Source organism: Calonectris borealis, chromosome 31, assembly GCF_964195595.1.
Source record: "Calonectris borealis chromosome 31, bCalBor7.hap1.2, whole genome shotgun sequence".
Lineage (NCBI taxonomy): Eukaryota > Metazoa > Chordata > Aves > Procellariiformes > Procellariidae > Calonectris > Calonectris borealis.
In genome coordinates, this window is record NC_134342.1 from 1,453,826 (window position 1) to 1,465,462 (window position 11,637).

An 11,637-nucleotide genomic window follows, 5' to 3' on the forward strand; every position below is an offset into this window, starting at 1 on the left:
GACGGCACCCACCGCCAGCCCTGTCCCCCCACGGGCACCCCGGGGTCACAGCACCCACTGCCCCACCGCCAGCCCGGTCCCCCCACGGGCACCCCGGGGTGACGGCACCCACCGCCAGCCCGGTCCCCCCACGGGCACCCCGGGGCGACGGCACCCACCGCTAGCCCTGTCCCCCCACGGGCACCCCGGGGTGACAGCACCCACCGCCAGCCCGGTCCCCCCACGGGCACCCCGGGGTGACAGCACCCACCACCAACCCCAAGGCACCCCAGGGTGACAGCCCCACCAGCCCCACCGCTACCCCGTCCCCATGGGCACCCCAAGGTGCTGGCACCCCAAGGTGCTGGCACCCCCCGGCGCAGGGGGTCCCACAGCAGCACAGACCCACTGTTCTCCCGGGGCGCTTTATTCTCCCACCGCGGGGGCACCCACCGGGACCCCACGTGGGGCGCAACTCCCCCCCCCCCCCACCGCCCCCAAAACATGGAGCCAAACCCATGAGCTGAGACCGGCCACAACTCAGGCCATGAATGAAAGGGGCATTAAAAGCAACGCCAAACACCCCCAATCTCGGTGGCTCCTCGATTTGGGGTTCAATTTGGCTTTTTTGGGTGCTGGGAAGGCGGGCGGAGGCAGCGGTGCCTGGTTCGAGCGGCCGCTGGCCTCGCTCCAGCCGGGAGCAGCTGCTCCTCCGGTGACAAAACGCGCCCTTGACCCGTCCCCTCGCGCGTCAACAGCTCCGGGGTGACACTGTCCCTCTGTCCCAACCCCGGGGACCAGGGGACCCGTTTTCCTTCTTACCCCACGGCCCCGGGTGGAGTGGGACAGAGGTGGCTGGGGGGGGGGGGGCAAGGGGAGCCCCCTTTGGGCCTAGGCGCTCCCCCCAAAATGGCTGCAGGGCTCGGGGACGAGTCCCTGATGCTGCCACAGGGCAGCTGGGCTTGGGGACAAGGGCGGGGACGAGTCCCTGACCTGGCCAAGGGGCTGCGGGGCTTGGGGACAAGGGCGGGGACGAGTCCCCAGCACAGCCAAGGGGCTGCGGGGCTTGGGGACAAGGACGGGGACGAGTCCCCAGCGCAGCCGAGGGGCTGCGGGGCTTGGGGACAAGGGCGGGGACGAGTCCCCAGCGCAGCCGAGGGGCTGCGGGGCTTGGGGACAAGGGCGGGGACGAGTCCCCAGCGCAGCCGAGGGGCTGCGGGGCTTGGGGACAAGGACGGGGACGAGTCCCCAGCGCAGCCGAGGGGCTGCGGGGCTTGGGGACAAGGACGGGGACGAGTCCCCAGCGCAGCCGAGGGGCTGCGGGGCTTGGGGACAGGGGCAGGGACGAGTCCCTGACCTGGCCAAGGGGCTGCAGGGCTTGGGGACAAGGGCGGGGACGAGTCCCCAGCGCAGCCAAGGGGCTGCGGGGCTTGGGGACAAGGCCGGGGACGAGTCCCCAGCGCAGCCAAGGGGCTGCGGGGCTTGGGGACAAGGGCGGGGACGAGTCCCCAGCGCAGCCAAGGGGCTGCGGGGCTTGGGGACAAGGGCGGGGACGAGTCCCCAGCACAGCCGAGGGGCTGCGGGGCTTGGGGACAAGGGCAGGGACGAGTCCCCAGCGCAGCCAAGGGGCTGCGGGGCTTGGGGACAAGGGCGGGGACGAGTCCCCAGCGCAGCCGAGGGGCTGCGGGGCTTGGGGACAAGGGCGGGGACGAGTCCCCAGCGCAGCCAAGGGACCAGGGGGCTTTAGGATGAGGCTTCGGCCACGTCCCCGACGCAGCCGAGGGGTGGCAGGGCTCCAGGCTGAGCCCCCAAAACACATCCGAGGGTTCACAGGGCTCCAAGCTGCCCCCCTAAAACACATCCGAGGGGTGGCAGGGCTCCAAGCTGCCCCCCTAAAACACATCCGAGGGGTGGCAGGGCTCCAAGCTGCCCCCCTAAAACACATCCGAGGGGTCGCAGGGCTCCAAACTGCCCCCCTAAAACACATCCGAGGGGTGGCAGGGCTCCAAACTGCCCCCCTAAAACACATCCGAGGGGTGGCAGGGCTCCAAGCTGCCCCCCTAAAACACATCCGAGGGGTGGCAGGGCTCCACGGCGAGCCCCCGAGGGGTGCCCGGCTCCAGTTCAGGATTAGGAGCAGCAAGACCAAAGTCCGTCAAGCAAAATAACGGGGCCACAAGCGTCCGTTTAGCGTCCCCCAGGTGCAGGGGACACGGCCACCGTCTCTCCCCGCTTTTTCGGGGCCCCAAGCCGGTAAAAAGCAAGCGATAAAATAAATTAAAAGGGCTCGGGGCCGGGGGGGGAGGACGGGGCACCGCTCCCTCGTGTCCCCGGGGGTCCGCGCCGTGGGGTGCTCCCTCAGTTCACCAGCAGCGCGTTGTCCTGCAGAGGAGCCCTGCGGGGAGACAGCGCCGGCGGTAATGGGGGGAAATCCGATGAATTTGGGGAAGGCGGCTTCGATTTTGGAAACAAGACCCAGCCGTAGCTAAAGGGAGACCCCCCCCCCCCCCCCCCCCCCCCCCAGAAACAAGCAGGGAGCGAGGAGGGGGGGACGCAGAGAGCCCACGTACCCCGGTTATACCCATGTGGGGGGGTCCCCACGGGCACAGAGCCATTTTGGGGTGCTGGCAAGAGACTCACCAGCGGGGAGGGGAGCTGGAAATCACGATCCACCTGGGATCGGCCACGTCCGAGGAGCGAAAACAGCCGTAAATCCTCCTCTCCCACGCAGGAGGGAGCGGGGTAGATAACAGGGGGGGGTCGCAGAGCGTACCTGGCCCCGATCCAGCAGCCAGAAGCCCCGCCCCCCCCCCCCCCCCAATAACCCCCCCCGGCGCCCCCAGCACCGGCACTGCCCGCTCACCGCTCGCAACAGCAGAAGACGGAGCAGGATGAGGCGCTGTCCCGACGGTACTTGCCCGATTTGGGGCTGTCCTTGCACTGGGCGATGTAGGCGTGGAGCTGGGAGACGGGCGCTTCGCCTTCGCATTGGTGCTGGGGGGAAAGGGGACGGGGAGGTCGAATCCCTCCCCCCCAAAAATAAACCAAGCTTTGCTTAAAAACCAGGATCCGGCCTCACCTTGATGGTCTCGTAGGAGCCGGTGATGAGGGCGATGAAGAGGCTGAGGACCATGTAGATGAAGAGGCTGATGAAGGTGTACAGGTAGATCTGGCTGAAGAGCCACACCAAATAACTGTTCTGTTGCATCTCGGCGAAGGTAACGAACATGTCGTCTCCGTTGATGAGGGAGAAAAGGCATTCGGACACCATGGAAAGGGATCGGAACTGGAGATGGAAGGTGACAAAGGGCTGGTAGCTGGTTCAGGCCACCGGCCGGCTGGAAGCTCTCGGAAGCGAGCGCTCCCCGACACCCTACGTGCCACCCCGATGCCGTTGGGCTACGAGGAGAGAGGCTGCGGCAAAGAGCGGCACCGTATCTAAGCCAAAACGGGGACCGGTCCCACACCCACCTCCTCCCAAATCCGGGCAGGGAATCACCCGGAGGTGGGTGAAGCCCACCCCAACCACCGCGCCGGAGCAGCACCTTGACGTGGTACGGGCCCAGCACGATCCACCCGCAGAAGCAGTAGCCCAGATAGATGACGGCCACGCAGCAGCAGAAGCGGATGACGTTGGGAAGGGCCACCCGTAGCGTGACGATGAGGATCTGGTGGAGGAAAACCAGGCGGGATTAACCCTCGTCTTCCTCCGAGGGTGTCGGCGGGAGGGGACCCAACAGCAGTTAAAGCACCCTGTGTGACCCCGAGGTCCCCAGCAGAGCAGGATGGGGACCTTGGGGACACGCAGCAGCTGTAGGACGAGCCTAAGCCTGCCCAGGAGCTCAGGGCCAGGCTGGCACGGCCGTCCCCAGCCCTGGAAATTGTCCCCTTGGCTCCCAGGTCACCTCCCCGGTGTCACTCACGTTGTACTTCTGGAAGAAGGTGAGGTAGCGAATGACCCCGACCCAGACCAGCAGCGTGGAGGTGCCCAGGAGGATGCTGCAGACGTCGTAGCTGGCGAAGTTCTGCGGGGGACAGAGGTGTCACGGGCCTGAGGCACGGCCAACGCCACCCCCGAAGTCCCCAACGCCGTCCCTGAAGCCCCAACAACCCTCTGCGCCGGCCACAAGCTAGCGGCGAGTGAAATCCCGACGTCACAAGCCACCACGCAGCAGCCTGCCTGTCCCTTTGTTGTCACCTCCCTGTCCCAAAGGGAAAAAGGGGGGCTCTGGGGTCCCACTTGGGCCAGGACCCCTCTGTGAACCCCCTCAGGAGCCACGTCTGTCCCCTAACCTGCTGACAGGGCTCCCATTACACCCAGGACAGCTTCACCGGGGCAGACAACGCGCTGCCAACACCCGAGAGAGGCTGTTTCACGGCCAAGCGGGAAGGTTTACCCCCGCCAGACAGAAATGTCCCCTCCCCAGCAACCCCGCAGCACCCAGGATCTGCAAAACCTCCCGCTTGGCTCCCCGGTGTCCCCGTACCTTGGATTCGATGCCGATCTTCATGATGGTTCCCAGCACGGTGAGGACGTCGCTGATCACCAGGAGGATGTACCAGCCGTTGAGGAACTCCATGCGATCTGACAAGCACACATTCTGGTTGTATCGACGCTGGAAGAACCGGCTGAACTCCTGCGTGGGGAGGAAAAAAAAAAATAAATGAGGTCTTTTACCCACCGTCCAGGGTTTTTTGCTCGTCTTGCAGCACCCACAGCTTTGACTGAGCACCCTCGTGGGGAAAGGGCCTCCTCTGAAAGCCGGCAGCGCCGAAACAGCGTCCTGGTGACAGCTCTGTCCGTCCCCACCGGTTACACGGTGGAGGGCAGCTACGGTTAGCGCCGCTCCCTGCCCTCCCACCACTCACGTGCTGCAGCATCAGGCCCCGGATGATGGAGCGAGCGCAGAGGATGAAGGAGAGCGAGCAGACGAGGATGACGACGACATCGAAGAACAGCCGGAAGGAGTTGTCACCTACAAGACGCGCGGTGATTCTTCTTAACGAGGGGGACGGCCGCCCAGAAGCACCCCGAGCCCTTCCCCAGGAAGCCTTTTGGCAACCGCTGGGGCCAGAAGTCACCTCGTGGTTCCTACCTCGGCCGAAGACGCTGGGATCTTTGCACTCCTTGATGTCGGCCCGGTTGTCGAGGCGGATTTTCACCCGGCCGCTGTGCGCCTTGTTGTCGAACGTGATCTGGGGAGAAGGGGGACGGTCACCGAAACCGCCCGGCAGCCCCTCGTTGCCGGTCCTCGGTCCCTACGTTCCCACGAGGGCCGCTGTCACCCCCACGCAACCCGGCTGGATCACCCCGAAACGGGGAACGGTGCCAACGCACTCACGGTGATGGTGAAGGTGTAGCAGTCGGGGATCTCGTTGTTGATGATGGTTTGGATGTTGATGGCTTTTAGCTTGAACTGGATGGTGACGTTGATGAGTCTGCGGGAAGGGACGGTCGTTAATCCTCCTCCCGGGGCTTGTCCAGGGTGTCTCAGCCCCCCTCAACCCCCCAAAATCCGGCGCCGAGAGTCAAACAACCAACAGCGAGGGGGGTAAACCCCTTCCTTGGGGGGTGCGTACAGCCCTAGGAAAGGGTGTCTCCAGCAGGAGAGGAACAAACCGCTGGCCGCATGCCTCAGCGTCGGTGAATTTTGTTTCCGGAAGAAACAGTTCCACAAACTCCACCGGCAAGAAGCTGGGGCCTGCCCACGCTGATAACGTGCCCACAACTGCAGGGCTTGGCCACGGGCCATCAAAACGCTGCCGAAAGCCAGCCCAGGGTTTCGAGGTGGAGAAAACAACCCCCAAAGCGGGTGTTGCAGGACAGTTGCGGTGCCTCGGGGCCAGCTCTGCGGTCGACGCCGATGGAGACGGGGCCGGAAAAGAGCTGCTTTGTTGTGCAACCTCACCGGTTTCACATCTCCCTCGGTACAAGGATGGATTTGTTTTCTATCCCGCAAGCGGTTTTTCAAACCGACGGGGTTTTTTCCATCCCGGCAGCAAGCTTCAACGCGAGGAATTCCCCCGCGTTGGGGTCCCCATTCCACCCTCGTCCATACCCTGTGCCGATGGGGTGTCCCCCAGCACCCAAACGTTGGGACATCCCAAGTTGAGAGGAAGGTGCCGGCAATTACTTGTGAAATTTGAGGGTGAAGTTCTTGTAGCTGCGGTCCAGCTCGGGGGGCAGAGGCTGTGGGTCCTCGGGATCCACTCCCAGGCAGTCTGCAGGGAAGGAAAAGCACCTTCAGGGAAGCCCGAAGCCCCACGCAGACCCCTCGGACCTTCTCAAGCCCAGGACGAGGAGCAAAAAAACCTCCTTGGGGATCCAGTGGTGGCCGTGGGGACAAGTGACCTCAGCCTCACCGTTCCCAAAACCCACCGGTGACAATCTTGGGGTCGATGTTGAAGGTGTCGTTGGCGGGATCGATGCGCCCTTTACGGTAGTACTGCTGGCACAGCGTGAGGGCTGAGCGGTTCCCTCCGCTCTCCCCCCGCACGTAGGCGTAGCGGCCGATGGTTTCGTTGGGAATGGCCAAGTACTGGAAAAGGAGATGCCTTCAGCGGCTGGATGTGGCCCCGAGCCACCTCCGTGTCCCTGAGCCACCCCCGTGTCCCCCTCCGCCCGCCGTTCTCACCTTCTCCACGGCGTAAAACATGCGGTCGTAGAGGTCGCGCTGCGTGTAGACGGCGTAGGAGTCATCCGCGCCGTCCACGTAGTCCTTCAGGAAGAGGTGTTTGAAGGCGATGGTGTTCTCCTCCTTGAACGTCACCACCATCTGGTTGCTGAGCCCGAAGAGGATGAGCTGAGGGACAAAAGAGACCACGATTAAATCCCTGCCCCAAAGGTTCCATAAACGACGACGCCACGACCCAAAATTCAGCTCTTTCGCCCCAAAGATGCTCATAGAGGCAAAAAGCCATCACCCTACACTCGGGCGATCCCAAGAAGACAAGGGCCACCTAGCACGTCCCTAAGGTTGTCCCCATGTCCCCCTGGGTGCCCCAAAACCTCCTACGCCGGCTGATTTCCCGCAGCAAAGCTCCTCTCCCACCGCAGGCGGGGGGAGGACGATCTCCTCGGGGACACGCGCGTGTCCCACCACAGACAGGGGGGGGACGATCTCCTCGGGGACGCGCGCGTGTCCCACCGCAGGCGGGGGGGAGGACGATCTCCTCGGGGACACGCGCGTGTCCCACCGCAGGCGGGGGGAGGACGATCTCCTCGGGGACACGCGCGTGTCCCACCGCAGGCGGGGGGAGGACGATCTCCTCGGGGACGCACGCGTGTCCCACCGCAGGCGGGGGGAGGACGATCTCCTCGGGGACACGCGCGTGTCCCACCGCAGAAGGGGGGAGGACGATCTCCTCGGGGACACGCGTGTGTCCCACCGCAGAAGGGGGGAGGACGATCTCCTCGGGGACACGCGCGTGTCCCACCGCAGGCGGGGGGAGGACGATCTCCTCGGGGACACGCGCGTGTCCCACCGCAGAAGGGGGGAGGACGATCTCCTCGGGGACACGCGCGTGTCCCACCGCAGGCGGGGGGGAGGACGATCTCCTCGGGGACACGCGCGTGTCCCACCGCAGGCGGGGGGAGGACGATCTCCTCGGGGACACGCGCGTGTCCCACCGCAGGCGGGGGGGGGGAGGACGATCTCCTCGGGGACGCGCGCGTGTCCCACCGCAGGCGGGGGGAGGACGATCTCCTCGGGGACGCGCATGCGTCCAAGCACCCTAGGAACCCTACGGCAAAGCGGACCCTGATCTTCCTCCTCTTCATCGTTTTTTCCCTGGCTGCGTGCTCTAAACTCCTCCCCGTGCCGGTAATTAGCTTGTATTTATTAACGTAAGAGGCCGCTCGTTAGCGCTGCTCGTTGGCAGGGTGAGGGCACGGGTGGCTCTGGGTGACAGCGCTCAAAGCCTCGGGGGAAAAGCACCCAGGACAACACGGCTGAGCTGGGAGCCGCTGCCTGCCAGGCAGGGTGCAGGCAGCGCTGAGCAGGCAGAAAAGGGGGGGGGGGGCCGGGTCAAGGCCCCGGCACCCCGATTTCCCTCGCCGGGACGGGGATGTCACGTGCTGGGTGTTTCCTCTGCGCCTTGTGACCGCAGCCTGGCAGCTCCCCGGGGATTTTCCGCCCTGGGACGGAGCCTGGTGCCCGTCCGGGAGCCGGTGACACCCTAAGGTGTCATCCTTTCTGCACCCCCTCCTTTTTTGGGGCACCCCCGGCATCACCCACTGCCTGAGACTCCCCCGTGTGTGGCACCCGGACCCCAAGGACGTGCCAGCAGGGTAACCCCAGACCCCCCCTCTCCCAGGGGATCTCTCCTGAGTCCCCCACTGTCCCCAAGCACCCCCACCAAGTGTCCCCAAACCCCCAGTGCTCCCCACGATGTCCCCAGGCCTCGCTGAGGGTGTCCCCTCCTATGTCCCCCTGCCCAGTGCCCACCTCAGAGGTCACCTCCTGCGCCCAGAGCCCCCCCCCCCACCCCCAGTGCCTGTGTCATTGTCAACCCCCAATCTCCCACGCCCCGGTGTCCCCCTGCCCATTGCCCCTCAGTGCCACCCCGCTGTCCCCGTGTCCCAGGGCCACCCCACCCCAGTGTCCCTGTGCCCAGTGCCCCCAGGCTCCTCTCCCTGGTGTCACCATGCCCCAGGACCCCCCAGTGCCTCCCTCCCCAGTGTCCCCACGTCCCAGTCCCTCCCTCCCCGGTGTCCCCATGTCCCAGGGCCACCCCTCCCTGGTGTCCCCATGTCCCGTGATCCCCAGTGCCTCCCTCCCCACTGTCCCCACATCCCAGTGCCTCCCTCCCCGGTGTCCCCACGTCCTAGGAGCTCCCAGTGCCTCCCTCCCCAGTGTCCCCATGTCCCAGTGCCTCCCTCCCCCGTGTCCCCACGTCCCAGTCCCTCCCTCCCCGGTGTCCCCATGTCCCAGGGCCACCCCTCCCTGGTGTCCCCATGTCCCGTGATCCCCAGTGCCTCCCTCCCCGCTGTCCCCACATCCCAGTGCCTCCCTCCCCGGTGTCCCCACGTCCTAGGAGCTCCCAGTGCCTCCCTCCCCAGTGTCCCCATGTCCCAGTGCCTCCCTCCCCGCTGTCCCCACATCCCAGTGCCTCCCTCCCCGGTGTCCCCACATTCCAGGACCCCCCAGTGCCTCCCTCCCCAGTGTCCCCATGTCCCAGTGCCTCCCTCCCCAGCGTCCCCATGTCCCAGTGCCTCCCGCCCCGGTGTCCCCACGTCCCAGGACCCCCCCAGTGCCTCTCTCCCCAGTGTCCCCACGTCCCAGGGCCATTCCTCCCGGTGTCCCCACGCCCCAGTGCCCGATGTCCCCATTCCCCAGGGCCACCCATGCTCTAAGCCCCCCTCCCCGGTGCCCCGCTCTCCCCCTCCCCGCTGTCCCCATGCCCCAGGCCCCCCCCCTCCCGGTGTCCCCGTTCCCCAGGGCCACCCATGCCCTAAGCCCCCCTCCCCCGGTGCCCCGCTCTCCCCCTCCCCGCTGTCCCCATGCCCCATGCCCCTCCCCTCCCGGTGTCCCCGTTCCCCAGGCCCACCCATGCCCCAAGGCCCCCCCCCCCCGGTGCCCCGGTCCCCCCCTCCCCGCTGTCCCCGTACCTGGACGGTGACAAGGAGGATCTTGGCCAGCTGCAGCCCCAACTTAACGGGTCGCCGTCCCCGGGCCCGGTATTTATCGCAGGGGCTCATGAAGAAATATTTCAGGCGGCGTCGCAGCTCTTCTTCCTCCGCCACCGCCGGAGACTCCGTTGTGCCGTAGCCGGGGCCGCGGCCCAGCAGCCGCTCCGTTTCTGAGGGGAAACGGCCGTTAACAGGCGGGTACCGGGAGCCTCCGACGGGGAGGGCGGCGGGGGGGGGCGGCGCGGGCCGGTACCGGCCCGCGCCGCCCCCCCCCCGCCGCCCTCCCCGCCCCGGTCCCCGGTTGCCGCTCACCGGACGGGGCCGCCATGGCGCCGCCGCACCGCGGCTTCAGCCGCCCTCCTCACGTGACCGGAAGGTACCGCCGTGGCTCCGCCTACCCGCTCCTTTGACGGTAGCCACGCCCACCTATCGCCCAGAGCGCCGATTGGCTGTAGCCGCGCCCTCCCCTCCACCCAGAACGCTGTGGCCACACCCAGTGCCGGACCGTGGCCCCGCCCACCCGATGCTTGGCCGTAGCCACGCCTTCCCACCGCCCAGAATGTTGTGGCCACGCCCAGTGCCGCACCGTGGCCCCGCCCACATGCCGCTTGGCTGTAGCCACGCCCACCTGCCGCCGTCGCTCCCTCCCCCCCCCCCCGCCTGTGCCAGGACGGTGACAGGGAGGGGGACACGTCCATGGGTGGTGACGTGTGGCACTGGGGGGGGACACGTCCATGGGTGGTGACGTGTGGCACGGGGGGGGTACACGTCATGTTGGTCTGGTTGCAGGACAGGGTCTGGGTGCAGGTTGGGGTCAGGGTGCAGGTCTGGGTGCAGGTCTGGGTGCAGGTCTGGGTGCAGGTTGGGGTCTGGGTGCAGGTTGGGGTCAGGGTGCAGGTCTGGGTGCAGGACAGGGTGCAGGTTGGGGTCGGGGTGCAGGTCTGGGTGCAGGTTGGGGTCAGGGTGCAGGTCTGGGTGCAGGTCTGGGTGCAGGTTGGGGTCAGGGTGCAGGTCTGGGTGCAGGTCTGGGTGCAGGTCTGGGTGCAGGTTGGGGTCTGGGTGCAGGTTGGGGTCAGGGTGCAGGTCTGGGTGCAGGACAGGGTGCAGGTTGGGGTCGGGGTGCAGGTCTGGGTGCAGGTCAGGGTGCAGGTCTGGGTGCAGGTTGGGGTCAGGGTGCAGGTCTGGGTGCAGGACAGGGTGCAGGTTGGGGTCGGGGTGCAGGTCTGGGTGCAGGACAGGGTGCAGGTCTGGGTGCAGGTTGGGGTCTGGGTGCAGGTTGGGGTCAGGGTGCAGGTCTGGGTGCAGGTCTGGGTGCAGGTCTGGGTGCAGGTTGGGGTCAGGGTGCAGGTCTGGGTGCAGGTCTGGGTGCAGGTTGGGGTCGGGGTGCAGGTCTGGGTGCAGGACAGGGTGCAGGTTGGGGTCAGGGTGCAGGTCTGGGTGCAGGTCTGGGTGCAGGTCTGGGTGCAGGTTGGGGTCTGGGTGCAGGTCTGGGTGCAGATCTGGGTGCAGGTTGGGGTCAGGGTGCAGGTCTGGGTGCAGGTCTGGGTGCAGGTTGGGGTCAGGGTGCAGGTCTGGGTGCAGGTCTGGGTGCAGGTTGGGGTCAGGGTGCAGGTCTGGGTGCAGGTCTGGGTGCAGGTCTGGGTGCAGGTTGGGGTCTGGGTGCAGGTTGGGGTCAGGGTGCAGGTCTGGGTGCAGGACAGGGTGCAGGTTGGGGTCGGGGTGCAGGTCTGGGTGCAGGACAGGGTGCAGGTCTGGGTGCAGGTTGGGGTCTGGGTGCAGGTTGGGGTCAGGGTGCAGGTCTGGGTGCAGGTCTGGGTGCAGGTCTGGGTGCAGGTTGGGGTCAGGGTGCAGGTCTGGGTGCAGGTCTGGGTGCAGGTTGGGGTCGGGGTGCAGGTCTGGGTGCAGGACAGGGTGCAGGTTGGGGTCAGGGTGCAGGTCTGGGTGCAGGTCTGGGTGCAGGTCTGGGTGCAGGTTGGGGTCTGGGTGCAGGTCTGGGTGCAGGACAGGGTGCAGGTTGGGGTCGGGGT

At 66.7% G+C, this 11,637-nt stretch overlaps 1 protein-coding gene across 7 annotated transcripts; it reads right to left on the reverse strand.

The window, feature by feature from the left end:
* Positions 1-794: 794 nt before the first annotated feature.
* MCOLN1 (mucolipin TRP cation channel 1) lies at positions 795-10,025 on the reverse strand. Of its 7 annotated transcripts, none has more exons than XM_075134221.1 (14): positions 9,923-10,025; positions 9,590-9,780; positions 6,615-6,782; positions 6,359-6,518; positions 6,114-6,201; positions 5,322-5,418; positions 5,076-5,175; positions 4,849-4,955; positions 4,467-4,616; positions 3,903-4,004; positions 3,451-3,647; positions 3,059-3,265; positions 2,898-2,973; positions 795-2,374 (listed from the first exon to the last, which is right to left on the reverse strand). In XM_075134221.1, the coding sequence occupies exons 1-14, from the start codon at positions 9,936-9,938 to the stop codon at positions 2,135-2,137; spliced, it is 1,899 nt and encodes a 632-aa protein (XP_074990322.1). In that variant the 5' UTR covers positions 9,939-10,025; the 3' UTR covers positions 795-2,134. The 7 variants fall into 7 exon arrangements, with proteins under 7 accessions (XP_074990322.1, XP_074990325.1, XP_074990326.1 ...); XM_075134224.1 differs by having other exon boundaries at positions 2,843-2,973; positions 9,923-10,024; XM_075134225.1 differs by having other exon boundaries at positions 2,843-2,973; positions 3,525-3,647; positions 9,923-10,023.
* Between the last annotated feature and the right edge of the window lie 1,612 nt (positions 10,026-11,637).

Excerpts from the sequence above, each read along its gene's own strand:
- MCOLN1 (XM_075134221.1), bottom strand. Across the intron at positions 5,176-5,321 it reads GCTACACCTTCACCATCACC|ATCACGTTCGACAACAAGGC; the intron begins GTGAGTGCGTTG and ends CCTTCTCCCCAG. Across the intron at positions 4,956-5,075 it reads TCCCAGCGTCTTCGGCCGAG|GTGACAACTCCTTCCGGCTG; the intron begins GTAGGAACCACG and ends CGCGTCTTGTAG.